General features: G+C 49.7%; 1 protein-coding gene across 1 annotated transcript; it reads left to right on the top strand.

Moving 5' to 3' along the window:
* Positions 1-410: 410 nt before the first annotated feature.
* LOC128946667 (zinc finger protein 397-like) lies at positions 411-4,314 on the top strand. The gene is made up of 3 exons (XM_054290611.1): positions 411-449; positions 3,301-3,379; positions 3,533-4,314. Exons 1-3 carry the CDS (start codon positions 435-437, stop codon positions 4,288-4,290), a joined length of 852 nt encoding a protein of 283 aa, XP_054146586.1. The 5' UTR covers positions 411-434; the 3' UTR covers positions 4,291-4,314.
* The last annotated feature ends 21,597 nt before the right edge of the window (positions 4,315-25,911 follow it).

The following is a 25,911-nucleotide window of genomic DNA, read 5'->3' as shown; positions in this document are numbered from 1 at the left end:
TCATTGGCGGGAGCCTCAAGAGCCTGGAGAGGGGCAGGGGGGACTCCTTGGAGCCGCTGCAGCCCCGAGCAGAGAATGAGGGGAGAAGGGAGCCCGGGAGCCCAAAGAGCCCCGGCATCCCGAAATGGGGAGAGCCAAGAGGGGGGAGCTTTTGGCATTGCTGGGACTGCCAGCAGCCTGGGCAGGGTGGGCACCGAGGAGAAGGGGGACCCACAATCCAAGTGTGACACCAGCAGCTGGGACGGGGGGGAACCTCCCCGGGCACCTGCGGGATGGGGGGCGATGCTCCCGGGGTCCGGAGTTCAGGCAGCGCTGGAGCCGCCCGATTGCGACCGCGCTTTGCTCCCGCCGCTTCCTGCTGCCGCTCCGCCTCTTCCTCCCTGCCTCCTCCTGCCCCGGTCCCGGAGCCCTCGCAGCCGGCGGGAGGAGCGGGGATGGAGCCGGGCCAGGTCGGAACGGAGCGAGGGGTGGGGAGGGATGGCAGCAGTGGGAGTGACTGGGCTGTACTGGGATCATCCTGGGAGCAGCTCCCGGGTGACTGAGTTCTACTGGGACCGTACTGGGATCACACTGGGAGTGAGGAGGAGCAGCGCGATGGCTCCAGCGCTGGGGCTGGGGGCGCCCCTGGGGCTCCGGGGTTGCGGCGAGAGCTGAGGGGCACCCCCGGCACCGGGACTGTCTGATCGCCCATCCCGGAGCACCGGGGGGGCCCTGAACCCCCATTCCCGGGCAGGGGATCCAACCTGCACCCCCTTATCCGACACCAGTGACCCCCGCACCCCCTTCCCGGCCATCCCGCCTCTCCCAGCCCCCAGAGCCCCCTTTTCCTTCACTCAGAGAGCCCCTTGACCCCAAATCCTGCCTTTTCCAGACCCCAGCCCCTAATCTCCTTCACACCGAGGACACCCGGGGCCCCTATTCCCAGCCATCCTGGCTTTTCCCAACTTTTGCATGGAATGGGGACACTGGGGACCCTTGGAGCTCCCTTTCCTGCATGCAGGAACCCCCTTAGCCCAGCCCGTCCCCCCTCTGCCCACCGCAGCCTCCCCTTTTCTCAGTCCTGGAACCCCCAAACCCCGTTCCCTGCTCTCCCAGCTCTCCCTTTGGTTCCCCCTTTGGTTCCCCCTGTGCCCCCCAGCCCCCAAATCTCGGTGTCCCCCCAGTTCTCCTGTCCCTGCGTTCCCTGCCCGTGGCGCTGTCGGAGCCCGGCCCGGGGTTCCCCCAGTTGGTGTCCATGGGGTCCCTGGCTGGGATCCCCTTCCAGCGGGATCTCGGCACAGCCAGAGCCGGCACCACGAGCGGCACCGGCACGGGGCCACCGGGGAGCTGCCGCTGCTGCAGCTGCATCCTGCCATTCCCAGCTGCTCCCAGTTCCTCCCAGTGGCTGTGCAGTCGGCTCCCAGCATGCGCCTGGCAGCTCCCAGCACCCCCCAGACAGGGACCAATCACACCCCCTACAGTCCCAGTCCAATTGTAGCTACTCCCAGTATGATCCTGGTCACTCCCAGTATGATCCCAGTCAGTCCCAGTATGATCCCAGTCACTCCTGATATGATCCCAGTTACACCCAGTATGATCCCAGTCACTCCCACTTCCCCCCACTTGCTTTCAGCATGATTCCAGTTGCTCACAGCCACTCCCAGTCAATCCCAGTATGATTCCAGTCACCCTCAGTGTGATCCCAGTCTCACCCAGCATGGACCCAGCTACTGCCACTGTCATCCCAGTATGATCCCTGTTGCCTCCAGCATAATTCAAATTGTTCCCAGTTCCTCCCAGTATGATCCCAGTTGTCCCTAGAATAGTCCCAGTCCCTCTCAGCATGGTCCCACTCACTCCCAGTTGCCCCCAGCATGGTCCCAGCTGTTCCCAGTGTGCTTCCAGCCCCCCCAGTATGGTCACAGACACTCCCAGCATATCCCAGTGTGCCTAGTACAGTTCTAGTTAGCTCAGAATGATCCCAGTCTTTCCCAGTTCCTCCCAGTGGCCACCAGCATGATCCCAGCTTCTGGCAGTTGCCGAAAGTGTGATCCCAGTGGCTCCCAGGATGACCCCAGCAGGAGCAGTAGTCACTCCCAGTATGGTTCCAGTCACCCCCAGTATGACCCCAGTCAGTCCCAGATACTCCCAGTATTATTGCAGTCATGCTCAGAGTGACTCCCTGGAACTCCCAGTGGGGGCCCAGTTGCTCCCAGTCGCTTCCAGTATGGTTCCAGTTGGAGCCAGCACCTTCCCAGTCACTGCCAGTATGATCCCAGCCATTTCCCATGGGATCCCAGTATGATCCCAGCATGGGCACAGCTGCTCCCATGATCATCCAGTGTGGTTCCAGTTGCTCCCATTTACCCCCAGGGTGGTTTCAGTCCCTCCCAGTGTATCCCAGTTACTCCGAGCATGTTCCCAGTCATTCCCAGCTGCCATGAGTTGCTTGCAGCCTGATGCCAGTTGCTCACAGCCACTCCCAGTCACCCTCAGTGCAGTCCCAGTGGCTGTGAGTATGATCCAGTATGATGCCAGTGACTCCCAGCATTGGCCAGCTTCTCCTCCTGTGATCCCAGTAGGATCCCAGTAGCCCCCAGCACGGTTCCAGTCACTCCCTGTTCCTCTCAGTGTGATCTCAGTTGTCCCTAGTATAGTGCCAGCCAATCCGTAGATGATCCCAGTCCCTGCCAGTGTAGTCCCAGTCATGCCCAGTTGTCCCCAGTGTACACCCAGTCACTCCCACTCGCTCCCAGTTGCCCCCGGAATGAGGTTCCAGTTCTCACCAGCATGGTCCCACCTGTTCCCAGTGTGGTTCCAGTCACCTGAGTATGGTTAACAGACACTCCTGGTATATCCCAGTGTCCCTCAGCATGCTCACAGGCATTCCCAGTCGTTCCCAGTTCCCCCAGTACAAACCAGTCCCTGGCAGGGGGGGACTCCTTGGATCCCCTGCAGCCCAAAGCAGAGAATGAGGGGAGTAGGGATCCCAGGAGCCCAAAACTCCAATCATCCCAGATGATGGAGAGATGGAAAAGGCAGGAATTGTTGTTTTTTGGATTCCTGTGACTCCCAGCAGATTGGGGAGGGCAGGGACTGAGTAGATGGGAGACCCCCCCAATGCAATTGTGCCCCCAAGCAGCTGGGATAGGGGGAACACCCAAAGGGGAGAGACCACAGAGACAGAACACCTGGGAGCCAATTTCAGTGCTAAATCTTGGTGTTTGCGATGTTTTTATGCCTGGTGACTTCTAGAGATGGACTTGGGCAGAAGGACCTTGAAACTCTGTGTGCTCATCCCCTGTTTTCCCTGCAAACCAGGATTTCCCATTCCCAACCCTTGGCTGGATGGAGGAGGAGGCTGCAAGGAAGAGGAAGATGCCCCGGGACACTGAGGCAGGTGAGGAGGAAGTCAGTGCCCCTTTCCCCTCTGTGCCGCTCCATCTCCCAGCCCAGCACGGCCCTGGCTGCAGCACAGCCCTGGGGGGATCTCCTTGCCCTTGCCTGTGGCACGGAGGCAAATCCCATCCTGTCCTTGTCCTTCCTCCCCCAGAGCAGGAGCTGTGCATGGAGAGCAGGGAGGACAAATCTCCAGGGCAGCAGAACCTCATGGAAGAGGCTGTTTTGAGTGACTCCCCGGTGCAGGAATCCGATGGGGAGGAAAAGCCCCAGAGATCCCCCAGGAGGAAGGGCTGTAAACCCAGCCCAGGGTACTCTGCGGAGGAAAGAGCCAGCCTGTGCCAGGAAGGTGGACAGAGCTTCAGCCAGAGCTCAGAGCTGGTGCTCCATGAGCAGCTCCATGATGGGGAGAAGCCCCACAAGTGCCTGGAGTGTGGGAAGAGCTTCAGCTGGAGGTCCCGCCTGCTCCGCCACCAGATGATCCACACTGGGGAGAAGCCCTACGAGTGTCCTGAGTGTGGGAAGGGCTTCAGAGACAGCCCCCAGCTCACCATCCACCATCGCATCCACACCGGGGAGCGGCCCTACGAGTGCTGGGAGTGTGGCCAGAACTTCCTCCGGAGCTCCCACCTGACCTCCCACCAGAAGATCCACTCAGGGGAGAGGCCCTACGAGTGTTCTGAGTGTGGGAAATCGTTTCCGACCAGCTCCCTTCTCCTCACCCACCAGCGGATTCACACCGAGGAGAGGCCCTTCCGCTGCCCCGTCTGCAGGAAGGGCTTCAAGCACAACTCCCACCTCACCAGGCACCGGCGCATCCACACCGGGGAGAGGCCCTACGAGTGCCCGGAGTGTGGGAAGAGGTTCAGGACCAGCTCAGTCTTGAATCAACACCAGTGGAGGCACCGCTAAGGGAAGCCCTGCAAGTGCCCCAGCTGCAGGAGGAGTTTCATGCACTGCTCCAACTTCCTCCCCCTCCAACTTCCTCGCTGCAGAGAGCCCTGGTGTCCCACATTCCCAATAATCCAAGTTGGAAAGGCCCTGCTGATCCACATTCCCAATTATCCAAGTTGAGAAGACGCCTGGCTGGTGGTCTCCACATCATCCTGGATCCCTGTAGGCACCTGTCTCAACGCTGGGGCAGGAACATCCATTGGGTCTCAGCTCCATACTGGAAAGTCCTTGGGAAGAGCTGATTTTTTACCTTGTCTTGGTTTGAAAGATAGGTGTCTGCTAAGGAAGGCAGGAGCCCTCCTTGGAATGGAAAATGTAAACTCCCTCCCTCTGAATTATTAGAATCATGAAATTAAGGGCTCTCAGGCAAAGATATGGGAATAGGAATAACAGTTCTTTGGTGGTGTGTATAGTAAAGCAAACAAAGAACAACAACTGCAGCATTGACAGAAGCTCTGCTGCACAAACCCACAGGGGTGGGTTGGATGATCCAGGTGCCCCAGCAGAGCTTGGGGAGCACCAGGCTGGGCTGGCAAGATGTGTCAGCAGGCAGGGGGTGTGGGGTGTGAAAAACACCTTCAGTCTCCTGTGAAAAATTTAAAAATTTCATAAAGGACAATAGGAAACAAGGACCATAGAGCAAAGGCAATTACAGCCAGGTGCATCTTGGCACTCAGCAGGGGATGCCCCTTAAATACCGTTTCCCTTACACCAACCTTTTGAATATTCATAGACCCTTATGCATAGTAAACATTTCCCCAAGCTAGTTTACATGTTCCAAGAACTCCTTAGCATATCTCCTCCTTGGATCTGCCTTTTTAGAGCATGAGTATTCCTGGCTTGTGGTTTTAGTCCTTTTTTTATCATCATCTTCATTTTGGCCCCAGTCCACAGTGCCTTCAGACAGTGGTTGGCAGATCTGTACAGGTGTCGTCATCCTGTGTTCATTGTGTTAGGGAAATTAATCCACAAACATCAGAGATTTATGTCCAGAAGGGAGACAGAGGAGTCCTTTTACTTATTCAAATAAAGGGAGAGGCCATGGGGCATCCCCCTGGGGTCTCTCAAAATTTTGGAGGACACAGTCTCCTTTTTATTCCAGTTTCCCAGCTGTATTTCCCTTCTGTCTTTCCCCATGGGCTGAGGTACTTGGGAGGTACAGACTTCCCAAAACACCTGATACCAAAGATTTCCCTCTAATGTATAACCCTCCCTTTTAATTTTTAATTGTTATGGAATTTAGGGGTTTCCCCCATTGTTTCTTCCATCTTTCAATGTCTAATTTCATTTATCAGCAACCCCAAAGTTTATATGTAAAGGCAAATATCTTTTCCCATTAATTAGTGGAATCTTTCCCATTGTTTCTTTTATCTCCCAGTGCTAGTTTTATCTACTAGCAGACCCACAGCTGGTTTGTAAAGACAAATCTGCTGTTCCTCTCAATTGGATGTCATCCCAACCAAAGCAGGCATTTTAGCACAAGCATAATTATATCAGCTATTTCACTACTATGTCTAACCTTAATTAACAACAGAAATAGAAACTATATAGCGAAGTTATTTTAACACCACAGATATAAAATCCATTTTTACATTTGTGAAAAGCCACTATTATAATATGTATCTATAACAGTGGCTGCAGGGCAGGGAGAGCCGAGCTCAGGGTCCCAGGCAGACGGGGATGGTCCCTCTGTCAGTGAGGTGGGTGTTAATAAGTTTGAAAAACACCAATCACTTGTTTTTAAAAATTTAAAAGTTTAATAGTAATAAAATGGTTATAAAAAATAGTAATATAATTAGAGTAATAACAATTTGGACAATTTAAATTAGGACAATATGAGACAATAGAGACAAAGAGTTACAGATGTCCAGGTACCTTCTTCTGGGCAGCACAAGCCCAAAAAAGGACACCCGTTAACAAAGGATTAACCATTAAAAAGAATAGCCTGTTGCATATTTATACACATCATACATGATGCATAAATTCCATTCAAACACAGGATTCTGTCTGGTCATTGTCGCCTTCTTTCCCTGAATCCTAAGGGCGCCTTGGAGGTGGGAAGAAGTTGCTTCTGATAAGAGGGCAATAAATTCTTTTTCTCTGAAAGATTCAGGTGTCCTGTGGCTGCTACCTCGCTGTGAGTCCTTTCTTTAAAAAGAGTATCCTACATAGCATCGTTTGTATTTAAACATTTTTTATAACCTAAAACTATTTAACACAGTACTTAAGAGAATTAATACAGCATTACTTTCTAACACAACACATATAATATTCATTTTAATATTTGTGAAAAGCCAATCATAAGATACATGCATTTTTCGCAATAAGATCCCAGTGCAGTCTCACAGCAGAGGCTCACCCTGATTTGCAGAAAAAGCCCTGCAATTTGTAGAAGCTGTAAAGCCAGTATGATTGATTTCAGTGCTGCCCTAAGGAAACGGGCACCCCCGAAAATTCCCAAATCTATTTTACCTCTTAACCTGTCGCATATGCATAAAAGACATGTGCATATGAGAGGAATGTGGGATTTGTCTTTACAAACCAGCTGTGGGTCTGCTGCTAGATGAAACCAGCACTGAGAGATAAAAGAAACAATGGGAAGGGTTCCAATCATTGATGAATGGAAAAAGATATGTGTTTTTACAAATAAACTTTAGGGTTGCTGATAAATGAAATTGTACGTTGCAAGATGAAAGAAACAATGGGGGAAACCCCTAAATTCCATAAGATTTAAAAATTAAAAAGGGGGGTTGTACGTTAGAGGGAAATCTTTGGTATCAGGCATTTTGGGAAGTCTGTACCTCTCAAGTACCTCAGCCAATGGGGAAAGAGAGAAGGGAAATTGGGATTAAAAGGAGACTGTGTCCTCCAAAAATTGGAGAGACCCCAGGAGAATGCCCCATGGTCTCTCCCTTTATGCAAATAAAGTCAAAGGCCTCCTCTGTCTCCTTTTTGGACACAAACCTCTGATGTTTGTGGATTAATTTTCCTGGCACACATCTATTAAACTGTCTTATAAATTTTATGAGCCTGCCAGTTGTTTAGTCACATAGTTGCAACCCAGATCCAGTTTTTCCATCTGCTTCAGCCCCAGGGTAGGTGGGATCCCCCTCTCCTTATCTCTCTTCAGCTTGGATGTTTGCATTCCTTTCTAGGTAGCCTTGTATCTCCTTTGTTTTCTCTGCAGGCGTTTTTGGGAGCACACAAGTTAACAGACTACAGGAGATTAAACAGCAGACTTCAGCTAAATCTAAAATTGGTTTCTACCCCGAGTTAAATTTCTAACCCACAGCTGGAGAAGCAGCTCTGGGCTGGGCTGGGGAGAAACTCCCAGATAAGAGAAGTGCAGCCAGGTGCCCTCCTCCCTGAGCTTTGGTCACATCTTTTGTTTTCTGAAGTATCCAGTTCTTAGTGTTTACTAGCAATTCTCTAAGTAAAAAGGAACAAAAGGACCCCCCAACATATCTTTGCACCCTAAAAATTCTGCTCTGTCCAATCGTTTCTTCTGGTGGCATTGAGCATAACTGGATGATCCTTTGCGGTCTTTTCCAACCTAAATAATTTCCATCTTTATCCCATCAAAACATCCAGAACTGAGGTAAAAATAAAGAAATTAAACAGAGAGATCTAAAGCTGCACCACTTCACTGGGATTTGGAGGTGAATTTGGGGTTCAGAGGAATATCCAGGAGGATGTGGGTGTTGTAGGGCTGTGGGGCCACAGTCTCGTAGCTGTGCTGGCAGAGTTTGTCCCCCAGAGCCCGTCTGTTCTCCAGGAATTCTGGCTCTGTCCCAGTCCCTGGCCTGGCTCTCCCCGTTTGGGGTGTCCTCCCAAAGTGCCCAAATCGCTGCTGAAGTGCCTGGGCTGCCCCTGGCTGGGGATGTTCCTGCCCACCAACCTCTCCTGGTCAGTGCCAGGGTGGGGGGATGGGGTTTGGGGGGTCCTGGGGGAATGGGGAGAGGCTCCTGTTGCTCTTGGGGTGTTTGTGGTGCTGGGAGGGGTTTGGGGGGCTTTTGTGGCAGACTGTGAGGGGGGTTTGGGGTCCTGGCTGGGCTGTGTGGCTTGCAGAGAATTTGGGTGGGTTTTGGGGGAGATGGGAAGGGGGTTTGGTGGCTCTTAGGGCCATTTACATTGCAGGGAGTGTCACGGACATATTTTCTAAAAAATCCTTTTGCTAGGATTTTTCTCCTGAGGAGCTGAGAAGCCTCAGAAAAGAAATGTAAACAATAACTCTGTGATGGCTGTGGAATGTGGTCTGGAGATGGTTTACCAACAGGTGCATCTTTGATTGGTCTCATGTGGTTGTTTTTAATTATTGACCAATCATAGGTCCAGCTGTGTCAGGACTCTGAGCAGGCACAAGATTGTATTCCTTTCTTTGCTAGCCTTCTGATGTCTCATTTCTCTTTCTTTAGTGTAGTTTTAATTTATCATTTTCTTATAATATATATCATAAAATAATAAATCTTTTTATAATAAAAAAATAAATCTTATATCATAAAATAATAAGCCTTCTGAAACATGGAGTCAAGATTCTCATCTCTTCCCTCGTCCTGGGCACCCTCAAACACCACCACAGAGGGAGTGCTTTGGGGAAGTCCTGGCCAGGAGCTGTGGGGTGGTTTGGGGAGTCTGGGAGGGGTTTCAGGGCAGATGGGACCCCCAAAGCAGCCACCACACTCCAGCCCAACGATGCTGCCAGGGTTCTGTGGCTCCATGTTGGGGTTCATCCTCCTGGTGCTGCAGCAGAAGGTGAGGGGGGGTCCCCAGGGGCTGTGTGTGTCCCCCCCATGCCGGTGTCACCCCTTTGTCCCTCCCCACGGGGCTCCTGCCCCAGCTCCTGCTCCCCAGAGGGAATTTGGGGAGGGGGCACAGCCCCCATCAGGGAATGACCCCAGCCCAGCCCCTTTGCTCAGCACCAGGCTGAGCTCAGGACCGATGGGAAGCAGATCCTGCAGCTGGGACAGTGTCACTGTGGTATTTTCTGAAAAATCCTTTCGTCAGGATTTCTCCTGGGAAGAAGTTGAGAAGCCTCAGAGAAAAATGTAAATAATAATTATCTGATTGCTTCTCCTCCTCCTCCTCCCCCTCCTCCTCCTGCCGTGCTCTCAGCTGTAGCAGCGGCGCCCTCAGGGCAGCCCAGGCCGGGCCTGGTCCCTCCATGGGGACGGGGCCAGGCCGCCCTGGCCCCGCAGCCCCTGAGCTCCAGCAGCAGCAGCAGCAGCGGAGCCATCGCGGCCCGGCCCAGGGACCCTGGCGGGAACACAATGGCCGCAGTGGGGCAGCCGCTGTGCTGGCTGGGGCTCGCAGCCTCAGGGCAGCCAAGACATCGCCACAGCCCGGCCATTACCACAGCCCCAGAGAGTGCAACAGCCCGGCCATCGCCACAGCCCGGCCATTACCACAGCCCCAGAGAGTGCAACAGCCTGGCCATCGCCACAGCCCGGCCACCTCCACAGCCCAGGACAGTGCCACAACCCCAGCTAGCTCCACAGCCCTGGAAAGTGCCACAGCCTCCACCAGTCCTGCCTTGCCATCACCAGAGACCCGACAGAGCCACAGCCCGGCCATCGCCACAGCCCCGGCCATTACCACGGCCCCAGACATTGCCACAGCCAGCCCTGCCGAGCCATTGCCACAGCCCAGCCATTGCCACAGCCCCGGACTGTCGCAGACATTTTTCCACAGAAATTCTTTCTTTCAGATTTCTGCATTTTCTGGGAAGCTGAGGGCCCCAGAAAGAGAACGTAAACAATTGTTATCAGCTGCTGTGGAATGTAATAGGGTTCACCTTGATTGGCTCATTTTCTATGTTTATAATTAAGGGCCAATCACCAGTGCAAGCTAGGGGACTGAGTCCCTGGACACAACTTTGTTTTAGATTCTTTCTTTTCTATTCTTAGCCTAGCTAGCATCTGCAAACTTCTCTCTTTATTCTATTTAGTATAGTTATAATGTATTATATATCATATATCAACAAATCCAGCCTTCTGATCAAGAAACAAGATTCTCGTCTCTCTCACCAGCAGCGACCCACTCAGGCGCTGTAATACCGGACAGTGCCACAGCCCTACCAGCACCACAGCCCCAGACAGTGCCACATCCCCGGACAGTGCTACAGCCCAGCCAGTGCCACAGCCCCAGAGAGTGTCACAGTCTCGGACAGCCCTGCCTGGCCAGCCCTGCCTGGCACTCACCACCAGCAGGGCCCAGCCCGGCCCTTTGCCTGCCCCACACCAGGAGGCCAATGTGGCCAAGGCAGCCAGCAGCAGCCCAGACCCAGAGCCTGCAGCCACAGGCACGTCCAGCTGCTCCTCACAGTGCCCAGCAGGGCACACGGACATGTGTCCCCACCCTGGGCTGCCCCTGTGCTCCTGCAGCCCTGCTCAGCTCCCTCTTCCCTGACACAAAATCCCCTCGGGCAGCTTCTCTGGAGCCCTCTGGGGCTGCCACCCGGGATCTCAGCTCCCTCCATCTCTGTGTGTCCAAGATTCCAGGTGGTGCCTGCCTGGGAGATCCAGGAAGATGCAGGTTCACTGGAAAAGTAAAAATTCATCAAGGTCAGCTTCCCTGGAGCAATCTGGGGCTGCTAGACATTTTTGCCATCCTGAAACTGGAGGTCAAGACTGTGGGACACTCCTTGGAACAGTCTCAGGTAGATCACACAAGATACAACTACCACAAAAAGACAAAAATCTCCTCAGGTACCTGCCTTGGAGCAGTCTGGGGCTGCTGCCTGGGATATCAAGTGCCTAAACCAGTGAGAAGACTCTGGCAGATGCCAGGAGGAGTCTCCAGTGCACCCTGGCATAGAGAAATGCTTCCAAATGAGCAAAAGCATCTTGGGAATCCTCGCTGGAGGAACCTGGGGCTGTCTCTTGGGAGCTCTGCTTCCTCGAGGAGGTGTGAAGACGCTGGGACATACCTGGGAGCAGCCACAAGGGGATTCTGGAGTGAAAACTCCAAAGGAGAACAAACATACTGAGAACCTTTCCTGGAAGACTGTGGGCCTGTGGTTATCAAATCAGGTCACAAAATGAGAGATCAAAAGACTCCAGGAGAATCCTGGGAGGAATCTAAAGTGAATCCAGGAGAATAACATTTCCCATGAGATGGTAGAAATCATCTGAGGCATCTCATGGACAGGGACATCTCCAACCAGAGCGAGCTGCTCAAAGCCCCCTCCAACGTGGCTCTGGATCTTCCCAAGGATGGGTACCCAACACCTCCCAGGGCAGCCTGTTCCTCGCTCTCACACCAGATATTTTGTAAAAAATCTCTGCCTCATGCTGGGGTCTCCTGGATGACTGTGAGGAGCAGCAGGCCAGAGGAGCTCATGGAAGGGATATAGAAAAAAAGAATTATGAGTAAGACAGTGTCTAATATTTTTGTTCATCAAAACGGGGGAGATGTTGGGGAGGATGAAACAAGAAAGCCTTTTAAATATGACTGCCTAGCAAAAAATTTTGAGAATATAGAAACTATAAAGGAGATTGAAATGAAAGCAACCTTTGAGATACCTTAGTTGTGACCAGTTGAATGTAATCCCCCCTGGAGGAAACAATTCCCTCTGCAAGCAGGCAGGCCTAAGAGTCAGAGCAGGCCTTGCAGCTTGGCAGATAAGGCCCAAAGAATAAGATTTAGGGTTTAACACGTAAACATAGTATGGTAATGTAGTGATTCTTATAGGTTGTGTGGAAATGTTATAAGATATGCATGCTGTAGTAGATTGGTTAATGAGAATCTGCATATTCAACACTGAAGACGATTTATTGTGTTGTAACGGGAGCTTCCCTCTCTTTTTTCTCTCTCTTTTTGCTCTCTCTTTTTTGCTTTCTCTTTTTGCTCTCTCTTTTTGCTCTCTTTTTGCTCGCTCTCCGCACTCTCTTATCTCTCTTCTCCCTTATCTCTTTGCCCGCTCTCGTGCTCCTCTTCGACAAAGAACCCTTTTCTTTCTTTGTCTCTTTGTCTTCCCTCTGCACTTCTTCACCCCTTCCTTTATACATGCTCTCCGCTCTTAAATCTTTGCCGTTGACTCTCACCCACTTTAAGCCTCTCCTCTCTGGGCCCTGCTTCGAGCTGCGGCTGGCAGCTCGCAACAGGGCCCTTCACCCACGCCCTTTGTAATAAACCGATAGTTTCACAACTTGGCTTCAAAGAGATCTCGTCTCCATCCGTCCCTACCATGTGTGACCCCCGTCGCCTACAACATGAACATGGTAATTATAGGAGTTATTATATAGGTATCATAATGATATGATTATGATATGATATGATTGCTATGATATGATATGATATGATATCATATGACATAGTAGTTAGGCTATAGGTAAAAGTTAAGGTATAGATTGGTTCAGCTGTATTAAATTAGTCGTATACTGCAAATAAAGGAGTACAGGCTCCCTGGGAGAGTCCTGTAATTTTACCTGCACCTAAAATCTGAAATTTCAATACTCACATCATTTTATCACATGATAAAATAATGACACTTGACTTCATAGAGCCCTTTCAGTCTGTTATGTATTTAATCATTTAAGGATTATCCAATTAAGCTCTCCAGTTAGTGAAAGAAATCTTTATGCTCAGCAAAGAAAAGTATATAATGCATTGTAACCAAAATTAAAGGGTCTGCAGGCTCCTGTGCAGCTGGAGCTGACAGCTGTAGGCACAGGCTCTGTCACCCACGACCCTGGACTGCTGTAACACCATGGATACAATAAACTGCAGTTTGTATACAATAAACAGTATTTTTTATACAAGAAACTGCAGTTTGAAGAGCCACCTGGAGTCCCACATCTCTCATTCAGGTTCTTACAACTCCCTATGCTTGCCTGCCCAGCAAGAGGGAATTGGGAAGATAGAAATCTTCACAGCCTTGGAAGGAGCCTAGATTGATGTGAAATCAAGGTACACAGACATTGAACAGAGAAATCAACTCATGCTTCTATAGTTATGAGTAAGAATAGGCCTTAAGTAAGTAAGAAACTGTATAAGAAGAGATGATAAAGGGTTTTATAGTGTAGTAATGTGATTGTATAGAATAAGCTGAGAGTTTAGATGTTATAATAGAGACATATGTGTGTGTACATGTAATAAGAATCCATTGGACAAAAATACCCACATTGCAGTAGAAAAAAGTAAGGTTATAGGACAGAAAAGCAAAATAAACTCTGTGGCATCAGTCTATTGGATTAGAAAGTTATATACTTGTCAGGAAAATTAATCCACAAATACCAGAGGTTTATGTCCAGAAAGGAGACAGAGGAGTCCTTTGACTTAATTTGAATAAAGGGAGAGGCCATGGGGCATTCCTCTGGCGTCTCTCCAATTTTTGGAGGATGCAGCCTCCTTTTTATCCCAATTTCCCTTCTCTCTTTCCCCAGTGGCTGAGGTACTTGAGAGGTATAGACTTCCTAACACATCTGATACCAAAGATTTCCCTCTAATGTATAACCCTCCCTTTTAATTTTCAATTCTTATGGAATTTAAGGCTTTCCCCCATTGTTTCTTTCATCTTTCAATGCCCATTTTCATTTATCAGCAATCCTAAAGTTTATTTGTAAAAGTAAAATATCTTTTTCCATTCATCAGTCAGTGGAATCCTTCCCATTGTTTCTTTTATCTCTCAGTGCTGGTTTTATCTAGCAGCTGGTTTGTAAAGACAAATCCCTCATTACTCTCATTACCTAAGCAATAATTTATTCTGATTGGGGTCCTGTCCCATTGACTGATGTGACGACAGCCACACAGATGGTCCTTCCCCAGAGTTCTGAAGCTGCCTGCAGGTCCCTGAGCTCTTGGTGTCCTTGGCAGTCGTGTGCCCCAGTGAGCCCTGTGAGCAGACAGGTTGTGCTCGTGGCACTGGGGCTGTGTCCTTGCAGCCCTGGGGACACCGGGCACTGTGACCCTGCTGTCCTGTCGGGACCCAGGACATTCCTCTGGCTGCCCTGGGTGATTTGAAACCCTGGCAAGGGGCTCAGAGACCTTGACATGGAGTCAGAAACACCTGTGCCTTCAATTTTAGTCCATAGAAAAAATTGCCAACATTGTGTGAAGGTTTACAAGCCACAAGAGTTTGAGTAGAATGATAGTTAATTTGTCCCAGGGTGAAAAAGTAGAATTTTGAGGATTTAGAATGGGAGTTCAAGAGACAAGATGGAAGAATCTAAATGTGTCCTCCTTCTCCTTCTCCTTCTCCTTCTCCTTCTCCTTCTCCTTCTCCTTCTCCTTCCCCTTCTCCTTCTCCTTCTCCTTCTCCTTCTCCTTCCCCTTCCCCTTCCCCTCCCTCTCCCTCTCCCTCTCCCTCTCCCTCTCCCTCTTCCTCTTCCTCTTCCTCCTACTGATTGGTTTAGAGACAGGCTGTCTAACATAAGTGATAAGTATTGGAAAAGTATTGTAAATAAAGTACACATCGTTGATAGTATAAAAAGTTAACACCACCCCAAGGGCAGGGACTGTGCCACAACCTGACCTGCTGGACAGATCTCAGCAGGTCAAAGAAAAAATGTAACAGATAAGAAAAAATAAACCACCTTAAAAAGCAGAACTGACGAATCTCGACTTCTTCTTCAGTCGCAAGGATGAGAAAAAAAAAAAAACTTTGCAATACTTCAGAGGTAATTTCAATCACAAAAACCCAAAACTGTCCTTCCCTGGGCACTGCCCAGCACAGCCCAGGCTGCCTCCAAGGAGAGCCCTGGGCTCTGGGAGGGACAGGATCTCCCATCCAGGGACCAGGATCAGGCCTTGGCCCTTCTGCTCCCTCAAACCAAGGGTTTGCTCAGCACCAGAACCTCCTGCCCAGTGCCTCTGCCTGCTGTAACCACAGCTCCAACCATCCCCTGGGGAGGCTCCCACAGAAAGGGCTTTCAGTGGCATCTCCCAGTGCTCCAGCACGCTTTGGGTTTCTCTTCTCACCTGGATTTCTTGAGGCACTGCTGCTTTCTCCTCTCAGCATCTGAGGATCCTGGACTCAGAACAGCAAATACACCCCAGGGCTCATTCAAACAAAGAAAGGCCTCACAAGTCATTACCTTCTGTTGGGAAGGATGAAAGTTTGACAAGAAAGTCTCACAGATGTGCGAGCTTGGCAGAAAGATCTCTGAATGTAGAACCTGAGAATGGAATAGAGATGGAAGCAAGTTTTGATATACAAGAAAAGAATTGCTGAGCCAGTCTTACTGGATAACCAAGGAGGCAAAGGGTGTGTTGTTGGAAGGGTTTTTTTGGGTTAGAGCAAAGGATAAACACACCTCAAACAAGAAGATGTTTTTACCAAGCAGAAAGATAGTACAGGCAAACAAGACGTGTAGCAAAATAGAAAAAAGGTCTCAGAATTTTCCACTGCAAGAAAACTGAAAAACAACTTCTAGCTTAAACTGTGATGTTACTGACTTTTAGTGATTGGAGAATAGTAACATCAATATGGCAATTATAGGAGTTATGATAGGCTATAGGTAAAAGTAAAGCTATAGATTGGTTCTCCTGTGTTAAGATACTCAGCAAAGAAGAGTATATAATGCACCGTAACCAAAGCTAAAGGGTCTGCAGGCTTGTGTGCAGCTGGAGCTGACAGCTGTAGGCACAGGCTCTGTCACCCATGACCCTGGACTGCTCTAACATCTTGGATACAATAAACTGCATTTTGTAGAGACACCTGGAGTCCCACATCTCTCATTCAGGCTCTTACAGTGGCACCCATGTTTCAGTTGGCAAACTTGGACTTATTGACAGTAAGAGAAACCTCCCGGTGAACTCAGTAGGAAGCAGCCACAAGGATCAGGCACTGGAATGAGGGTGACCGTGGCCCAGACAGGAGTTGCTGCTGGACAGTACCTGGATCGGAGCCTCTGTGTACAGCACCTGCTGCATAGCTGGGCAGCAGGTGAGCACCGGGAATAATGGGGCACAATAAGTCTGTTGCGCGGAGATGTGTATCAGCATTTAAAATCTTTAATGGCATCAAGTCCAAAAACCTTGCCTAAGCAAGAGCTAAAAAAGCTTTTAAAATGGACTAGAACTCATATCCTAAATGCCGACTCTGAAGCCGTCTATACCAGAGACCTTTGGGACTCTGTGCGGGTTAAATTGTATAATGCTATCTCTCGGCATGACAAAACAGCAGCGGAACTTCTCCCCGCTTGCTGAGTCCTTGAGGAAATCTTTGTCGCGAATCTCCTGCCCCGCGCCCCTTGCCCGTCCCCATTGCACCTGAACCCTCGCAGCCGCAGCCTCAGCCTCTCCAGCCGCCAGAGAGGGGGGAAAAACAGAGGGGGGAAGAGAACAGAAACTGCTGCTGCTCCCTCCTGCCCAGAGCCGGATCCCGAATCCTGCATCCCGCTGCCCTTGTACCTGCGCCTGGGACAGGCACTGCCGGCCCAGCCTGCCCCATGCCCGGCCCTGGTACCACCGGCTCTGCAGCCCCAGACCCGGCTGCGGCCCCGAGGGGCTCCGACCTGCACGGCGGGGCCGGTGCGGGCTCCGTGGCCAAGGTGCAGGGAAATCAGAAGTTGACTCCGTTAAACCATTGGGACCTGCATCTCATCACTGGGCAGGTCGCCACCAGCAACAAAAAACGCTGAAAGAGCCAAAAAATCATCCCCCAGATCTCCTACTCCTGAAGCTAGCAAAGCTTTGGAGAAAATTACTGATGCTCTGCAAAATAGACAAGCACATTGTTATGCTCCAGATAAACCTTTTTTCCTTGCAGTTCTAGGAGAAATGCTGAGACTGCATGGCCTCATCTTCCAATGGGACTCCTCTCAAAATTATACTTTGTTAATAATTGAATGGGTTTTTCTTTCTTACAGAGCACCAAAGACAATCTTCACACCTTTAGAAATGATTTCTCAAATTGTCATTACAGGCAGGGCAAGGCTTTTTGCCATAGTAGGTTGTGAATTTAAAATCATATATTTACCTATGATTAAATCCTATTTTGATTGGGCCACGAAAAAGTCAGCAGATTTACTGTATGCCTTGTTAGATTTTCCAGGTGTTTGCTCTCTTCATTATCCAGCACACAAACTGATCAAAGCTAAATTATGCTACAAAGAGAAACCCCTTATCAGTGAAGAACCTTTAGATGCAGTTACTCTCTTCACTGATGGGTCAGGAAAAACACACAAGGCAGTAGTTACCTGGCAAAATAAAAACACTAAATCCTGGGAACAAGACATTCAAAAGGTTGAAGGTTCTCCTCAGATTGTTGAATTGGCTGCAGTTGTAAGAGCATTTCAGCTCTTCCCAGAACCTTTTAACTTAGTCACTGATTCTGCATATGTTGCTAACATTGTTAAAAGAATTGAAGGGTCTGCTTTAAAAGATGTTAGCAATGCCAGCTTGTGTCTTTGGCTTACCTATCTTTATCAAATTTTGTTACACAGGACTAATCTTTACTTTGCCGCTCACATTGGAGCTCACTCTGGTCTCATTTATGGCAGAAGGGAATGCATGAGCTGATGCACTGGCATCAGCAGCGTGTGATGAGGGAGCTGCAGGAGACAGTAAAGATTGCACCCCTGTGCTTCCTGCAGCTCCCTTGCCTGACCCTGTTGTACCGGCTAAATTGAGTCATGCCTTTGTTCACCAAAACACACGGGCGCTCAGACGAGATTTTCACATCTCCCTAGAGCAAGCACAAGCCATTGTATGGGCTTGCCCTGACTGCCAGCTACTTCAACCTATCCCTTCTGCAGGAGCAAGGAACCCAAGGGGGTTGGAAAGTTTGCAGAAGTGGCAAACAGATATCACAAAGTACCCTTCTTTTGGGAAATTTAAAAATATCCATGTCTCTAGTGATACATTTTCAAAAGCAGTTTTTGCATCTGTACATACAGGAGAAACAGCTAAGCATGTTTGCCAGCATTTTTCACAAGCATTTTCCTCACTAGGTGTCCCTCAAGAAATTAAAAGTGATAATGGTCCTCCATATGCTTCACAAGAATTGGCCACATTTTTAAATGACTGGGGTGTTCACCATACATTTGGTATTCCCTACGCTCCCACAGGTCAGGTGAATGATGGAAAGAACACATCAAACTCTAAAACACATTTTAGATCAACAAAAAGGGGGGGGGGGGCAGGATACACCTCAGAGGAGGTTGAATAGGGCTTTGGATGTTTAAAACTTTTTGAATAGCTCTGCAGAAGAACCTGCTCCCCCCATTTACAGACATTTCAAGAACAATAAAAAAAACAAAACTGAAGGAACACTCCCCAGTTTTAATTAAAAATCTAGAATCAGGAAAAATAGAGGGACTGTTTGAACTTATTACATTGGGCAAGGGTTTTGCGTGTGTTTCTACAGATACAGGACTCAAGTGGATTCCAGCAAAAACGTGAAACCATACCACCTATCAAAGCCTGTGGCTGCTTCTGCACCAGCCAGTGACCCTGAGAGTGTGAGCCGAGAGACGGGCACCCAAACGTGAACTACACAGAACCACCCAGAGAAAATTGTCTGCCAGAAATGGATCAAGAAAAGAATGGAGTTGTATTATTACTTGCGCTGGTGCATGCTACTTTTAACTTATTGTTTTTCTCTTTGCAGTGAAGCTTTACCTGTAACTCAACCAAAAACAAATGTTTGGGTTTCTTTAGCCAAGTCCGCAGGCTCTGACACCATTTGCTTATCTAACACCAGCCCTGATAAACCTTTTTCAACTTGTTTAGTTGGAGTTCCTTTCCCAGAGGGTTTTGATAATGTTACTTTTGAGAAATATTGGCCATATGATGATCATCACATTTCCCCAACTCCCAGCCTGAGACACCAAACCTATATTGATAATTTTAAAGTTGATAAATCTGACCTTCAAGAATTAGAAATTTTAGGCTCACTAACTATGGATACTTGTTATTAGTTTCATTTTGTAGGAAAAAACGGGCCACATTTAAATATTACTCCTTATCACCCAGTTTATAGCAATACGACTTATTAGTGTAATCAAACTAAGCTTCTTAGATATGATGAACCTCATACAGATAATTTTAACAAACTTCCAATTCAATTCCCTAGAGGAATCTGGCTCATCTGTGGAGACAGGGCTTGGCAAGGTATTCCCTCAAAAACAGATGGTGGCCCTTGTGCCTTGGGACAACTTACAATAATTGCTCCCAGTGTCAAAAAAGCAATTAAAAAGAAAAACAGAAAAATAAGATCTTCCTGAGGGCATCATTATGACAGCAACTGCGATGGTGAGTTTCACCCCTGGAACTCTGGAAAATCAATTGTTACAAGCATTTTTTTTTGCCTCAGTTAAGTTTTGCAATTGCATTGAAACAGTTAAACAAATTAGGATGTTGGCTCAGTAAAGAAGTAAATGCCACCTCTAGCATAATTAGTGATTTGCCGACAGATGAGGAGGCAAACAGACATGCCACTTTACAAAATAGAGCTGCTATTGACTTTCTTTTACTAGCACATGGGCATGGCTATGAAGATTTTGAAGGATTGTGTTGTATGAATTTTTCTGATCATTCTGCTTCAATTCATAAACAGCTGCAAAACTTAAAAGACTTAGCTGACCAAATTACAACAGATGATCCATCTTGGTTAGACAGTTTGTTTGATGGTTGGAGCTTTGGACCTTGGCTGAAGAAACTTTGTAAGTTAGGTTTGATTGTGTTAGTGGTGATAATTGCAATTATGGTAGTGGTACTCTATGCACTTCAATGTGTGCAGAGAATGATAAATAAGACAGTTTCCAGCATCTTTTTTGTTCATCAGAATGGGGGAGATGTTGGGAAGGATGAAAGTTTGACAAGAAAGTCTCACAGATATGTATGCTTGGCAGAACGATTTTTAAATGTGGAGTCTGATGAAGGAATAGAGATGGAAGCAAGTTTTGATATAGAAGAAAAGAATTACTGAGCCAGTCTTGCTGGATAACTAAGAAGGCAAAGGGTATGTTACTTACAAGGGGCTTGTATGGCTTAGAGCAAAGGATAACCCACCCCAAACAGAAGAGGTTTTTACCAAGCAGGAAGATAGCACAGGCAAACAAGTCAGCAAAGTTGCAAGTAGAAAAAAGAATTTTCCACTGCAAGAAAACTGAAAAACAACTTCTAGCTTAAACTGTAATATACTAACTTTTAGTGATTGGAGAATAGAAACATGATTGTGGTAATTATAGGAGTTTGATAGGCTATGGATAAAAGTAAAGGTATAGATTGGTTCTACTGTATTAAGATGTTCAGCAAAGAAAAGTATATAATGCACTGTAACCAAAACCAAAGGGTCTTCAGGCCTGCCTGCAGCTGGAGCTGACAGCTTGTCCTAGGGTGACGTTATGGTGCTTGTACCCCCATTCATGTGTTCTGTTTATGCTGGATGTTATGTTCTGTGCCTCTGAGACTGGCTCTGAAGAGTGAAAGTTTTGTTTTGGTTTCTTATCAGCCGCTCTCCCACGGCTGGCAGGACACAGAGGCAGGGCAGAACATGGTGCTGCTTTTGCTTTTTACTTGGCTTTTTGTTCTGCTCTCGCTCCTGCTTTGCTTTTGCTTCTGCTCATTAGTTTGTTCAGCTAAACAGTCCAAATTTCTTCCTGGACTGTTTCTCCTTTCTTTTTTTTTGGACTTCCTTAAACCTGCTTCAGACTGGGACCTGGGAACACCGAGAGTTTGCACCTTGTGGCTGCAGCAGCTGCCCCAGTGCCGGAGGGACTGAGAAGAGAGCGACCACCCCCAAGAGAGACTTTCTGAATTTGTCATCTTTTTCAGAGTGGTGTCACCCGGTATTGTTCATTTTGTGTGCTTGGGGGTGCTGTGCCTGTTCAATAAACAGGTTCTTTCCACATCTCTGCGAGGAATTCTTCCCGAACCAGTTGTGGGGAGGGGCTGTGTGGGTTTGCTTTCTGGAGGGGCCCTTTTGGAAATTCTCTACCAAATTTGCCCTCAACCAGGACACCTTCTTTCCACCTGTCCTGGATGGCTCAGGCTGTCTGATGGTAACAACAGGGGGGAAAGGAGACTGTGGGGAGAACAGAGGACATCTAAACAACAGACTGCAATAACATCATCACACATCAGTAAAGCTTCTCTTAATATTCACGCAGCATTCATCCCTTAATTGTGAGAGGCAATCATCTCATTAGCCATCTATAACACAAAGGGATCTAAAATCACCGTTAAAAGGCTTGGTTCAATGTAAAATTACCCAAAGAGGCCTAAAATCAGCCAAAGGCATCTAAAATCCATCTTAAATCTGCCCAGTTTATCCTAAAATCACTCAAACAGGCCCAAACCCTACTCAAATGGGCTTATAACATTCAAAGGGATCTAAAATCCACCCTCAAACTCACCACATTTGGCCTAAAATCAGCCAAAGGGGCCCAAGATCCACCCTAAAAGGCTTGAAATCACTGCAAGGGATCTGAAACAAACCTTAAACCTGCCCAGTTTGGCCTGAAATCACCCAAATGGACCTAAATTCTCCAGGAACAAGACCAAACCCAGCAGCAGAACCGGCACCAGCAGCAAGACTGAGACCGACACTGGAACTGGGATTGGCACCACTACAGGACCGGCACCAGGACTAGGACCGAGACCCAGACCAGAACCAGTACAAGAACTGGCACTGGGACCAAGACTGGCACCAAGCCTGACACTGGGACCGGCAACAGGAGCACTTTGGAACTGGGACTGGCTCCAGCAGCGCTCCAGGACTGGGATCAGGACCGAGACTGGAACTCGGCACCTGCACCGGGACTGCTCTGGGACCAGGACCAGGACCGAGACCGGGAGCCCTCCAGGACTGAGACCGAGACCGTCACCGGAACCAGCACTGAGACTGGCAGCGCTCTGGGACCGGGACCCAGACTGAGATTGGCACTGGGAGCACTCCGGGACCAAGACCGGCACCAGTAGCAGCACTGGGTCCAGAACCGCTCTGAGACCGAGACTGAGACCGGGACCGGCACCGCTCTGCGATTGAGATTGACACGAGAACCAGAATCAGCACTGGGAGTGCTCCGGGACTGAGACAGAGACCAAGGCTGGCACCGGGACTGGGATCAGCGCCATGATCACTCTGAGACTGGCACCGGGATTGGAAATAGGACTGGAAATGGAATTGGCACTGGGATCCCTCCCAGACCTCTGTGTTCGTTCCAGGGAGCTTTGGCTGCGCCCCTGGGCAGGATGGGGAGGGACCCCTGGGCAGGGCGGGACCCTCTCGATTCACATTGATCCGGTGCAGCCATCCCAGTCCATATGGTCCAGTTTGTATGATCCCAATCTCTGCTCATAATCCATATGGTCCCAGTCTGTGAAATTCTGGTCCACGTGATCCCAGTCTGTACAATCCAAACCCATACAACCCCAGTCCACATGAACCCAGTCTGTATGGTCCTGCACGGCACACACCCCAAGGGTCTGGAATTCCAGTTCCCAGCCAGGAAAAGATGTTCCTGCCCTTGAACGCAAAGCTCTTAAGAAGGGGCCAAAAGCCAAGTGGAGCAAGATCCTACAGTGACATTTCACTGCCAGCCTTCAGAACTTCACCCATACTGTTGTAGCGCCTGCACTGGGAATTAAATCAGGGAAGGGTCTTTGGTGGCAGCTGCCCTGGCTCAAGGGAGGCACTGAGAGAGAAACAGAGCAGGCAAAGAGAGGCAGGAGAGAAAGGAGGACACAAACACAATCAGCTGAGAAGGTGGCACTCTGCAAACAGAACTGCAACTGACTGAAAATGAACGGGACAGAAATCAGTAACCCTGGAAGTTTTATTTACTATCAAATATATCCCACCCACCCAGCTCCACACAATCCCCATCCCACCACTCCAAATTGGGATCCCACTTCTCCCAGTCTCCTCCCAACCCCATCTCACTCTGGTGGCTGTGGAATGGAGTGAGTTTGGCATGGGATTGAGTTTTTTAGGGTGGGAACAAGGCATTTTGAAGTGGGATTGGGACTGTATGAATTAAAATTCAGTTGTTTGGCATGGGATTCAGTTGTTTTGAGGTTACCCTCTTGGCTTTTGGAGTGCAAACAGATGGAGAACTATTGGAATAGGAATCCCAATATTACCAGTTAGATGGTGCCTGGGCCAGTCTGACCCTCGCTGCTGGGCCAAAGGCAGCAACTGTGGTGTAAATCACCCCAGAGATACCTTGGCTTGCTGGAGATTGCAGTTGGGCACTGAACAAGTCCAGGCTTGTCAGGAACTCCGTTTACCTCAGGAGAGAGAGAGCTTCTGGCGATGGTGAAGAGAAAAAGGAGAGGATTCTGCTGGAGGGTTTAATCCAGTGGTTTATTCTATGGTTACAGAGGTCTGGACGAGATCAGCTGCTCCAACAGAATAAAGCCGCATGGTCTCATCACCTTTTTAAGGTCCCGGGGCAGGGGGAGGGGAGGGGACAGTGAGCACCAACCAGGTGAGAGAGGCGGGGTCTCAAGGGACGAGAGACACCTAGACCGGCCAATGACCCCTGGGCATAGGGGAGCATCCTTTGAACTTGACCAACCACACGATGCCTTGCTGGAATGTTAAGCCTGATGGACAGGACTTACTAAGCAAGGGGGCAAGGGGGAAGGGAGAGGCATATAGGCACACCTGGGAAAGGGACCCGGGAGTTTAAAACAGTTTACAACGCACTGCAACAGAGAACACTGTGCAAAATCTCCCCTCACAGACCACACAAATCCTCCAGAATATGGTCCCCAAACCATCAATTCCCCCTTAAAAAGCTCTGAAATTTTGGGACTTTAGTTATCTTTGATCAATTTCTTTCATTTAACCTTGTTTTGGCTGATTTTAAGGGATGAAGATGAAGCAGAAGAAAATTAAGGTCAAACCAAAAGGAGAAGCAGCCAGGTGTGTTGCCAACATGGATCACAGGGAATGTGAGTGACCAGGGCTGTGCCCAAAGTGGCTTCTCCAGTGGGGGATGGAGCTGGAGCAGCGCACGAAGCTCTTCCTGCACTTGGGGCACTCACAGGGCTTCCCTTACTGATGCCTCCGTTAGTGTCGGGTCAAGTTAGAGCTGCTTGAGAAGCTCTTCCCACACTGGGGACACTCATAGGGCCTTTCTCCAGTGTGGATGCACCGGTGTCTCATAAGGGTGCAGTTGTGCTTGAATCCCTTCCCGCAGTCAGGACATTGGAAGGGCCTCTCCTCTGAGTGAATCCGATAGTGCCGGAGGAGATGGGAGCTGGTCTGAAACCGCTTCCTGCATTTATCACACTCGTAGGGCTGTTCCCCAGTGTGGATCTTTTGGTGGTGGATCATGTGGGAGCTCTGGCTGAAGCTCTTCCCACATTCCCCACATTCATAGGGCCGTTCCCCAGTGTGGATGTGCCGGTGCTGGACGAGGTTGGAGCTGTCCCTGAAGCTCTTCCCACACTCCCCACATTCGTAGGGCCGTTCCATAGTGTGGGTCCTCTGGTGCCTGATCAAGTGCGAGCTCCGGCTGAAGCTCTTCCCATATTCCTCACACTCGTGGGGTCTCTCCCCAGTGTGGATGCATCGGTGCCTGACGAGACTGGAGTTGTGACTGAAGCCCTGCCCACAGTCAGGGCACCGCAAGGGCCTCTCCTCTGTGTGTGTGCGCTGGTGCTTGAGGAAATCAGAGCTGGTCTGAAACCTCTTCCTGCATTTATCACACTCACAGGGCTTCTCTCCAGTGTGGGTCCTCTGGTGCTGAATCAGCTTGCAGCTCCACCTGAAACTCTGTCCACACTCCATGCATGTGTGGCACTTCTCCCCATCATGGAGCTGCTCATGGAGCAGCAGCTCCGAGCTCTGGCTCCATCCCCGGCCGCCTTCCCGGCCCAGGCTGGCTCTTTCCCCCTCAGATCCCTGCCAGCTGCGTTTGCAGCCCCTCCTCGTGCGGCATCTCCAGGGCTTTTCCTCCCCGTTGCCTTTCTGCGCCGTGGAGCTGCTCAAAACGGCCTCTTCCACCAGGTTCTGCCACAGGCATTTGTCCTCCCTGCTCTCCATGCTCAGCTCCTGCTCTCGGGAAGGAAGGACAAGGACAGGATGGGATTTGCCTCCGTGCCACAGGCAAGGGCAAGGAGATCCCCCCAGGGCTGTGCTGCAGCCGGGGCCGTGCTGGGCTGGGAGATGGATCAGCACAGGGGGAAAGGGGCACTGACTTCCTCCTCACCTGCCTTAGTGTCCCTGGTCATCTTCCTCTTCCTTGCAGCCTGCCAGGGGTCAGGAATGGGAAATCCTGGTTTGGGGAAAACAAGGGATGAGCATGTTGAGTTTGAAGATCCCTCTGCCCAAGTCCATCTGCTCAAGCCACCGGACACCTGGGCTCCAGAAAAACCTCCCAAACACTAAGACTCAGCCCTGAAAAAGCCCCCCAGGAGTTCCCCGACCCTTTGGTGTTCAGCAGTTCCCCCCTGTCCCACCTGCTGGGATCACACTTGGATTGGGGGTCCCCCTTCTCCTCGGTGCCTGCCCTGCCCAGGCTGCTGGCAGTCCCAGCAATACCAAAAGCTCCCCCCTCTTGGCTCTCCCCATTTCGGGATGCCGGGGCTCTTTGGGCTCCCGGGCTCCCTTCTCCCCTCATTCTCTGCTCTGGGCTGCAGCGGCTCCAAGGAGTCCCCCCTGCCCCTCTCCAGGCTCTTGAG

The sequence above is a fragment of the Melozone crissalis genome, unplaced genomic scaffold (assembly GCF_028551555.1).
Source record: "Melozone crissalis strain CALT ecotype California unplaced genomic scaffold, PUWL_Pcris_2 ptg000082l_1, whole genome shotgun sequence".
Lineage (NCBI taxonomy): Eukaryota > Metazoa > Chordata > Aves > Passeriformes > Passerellidae > Melozone > Melozone crissalis.
The sequence above is the reverse complement of the archived record's forward strand: the minus strand, read 5'-3'. Positions and strand labels throughout refer to the sequence as shown.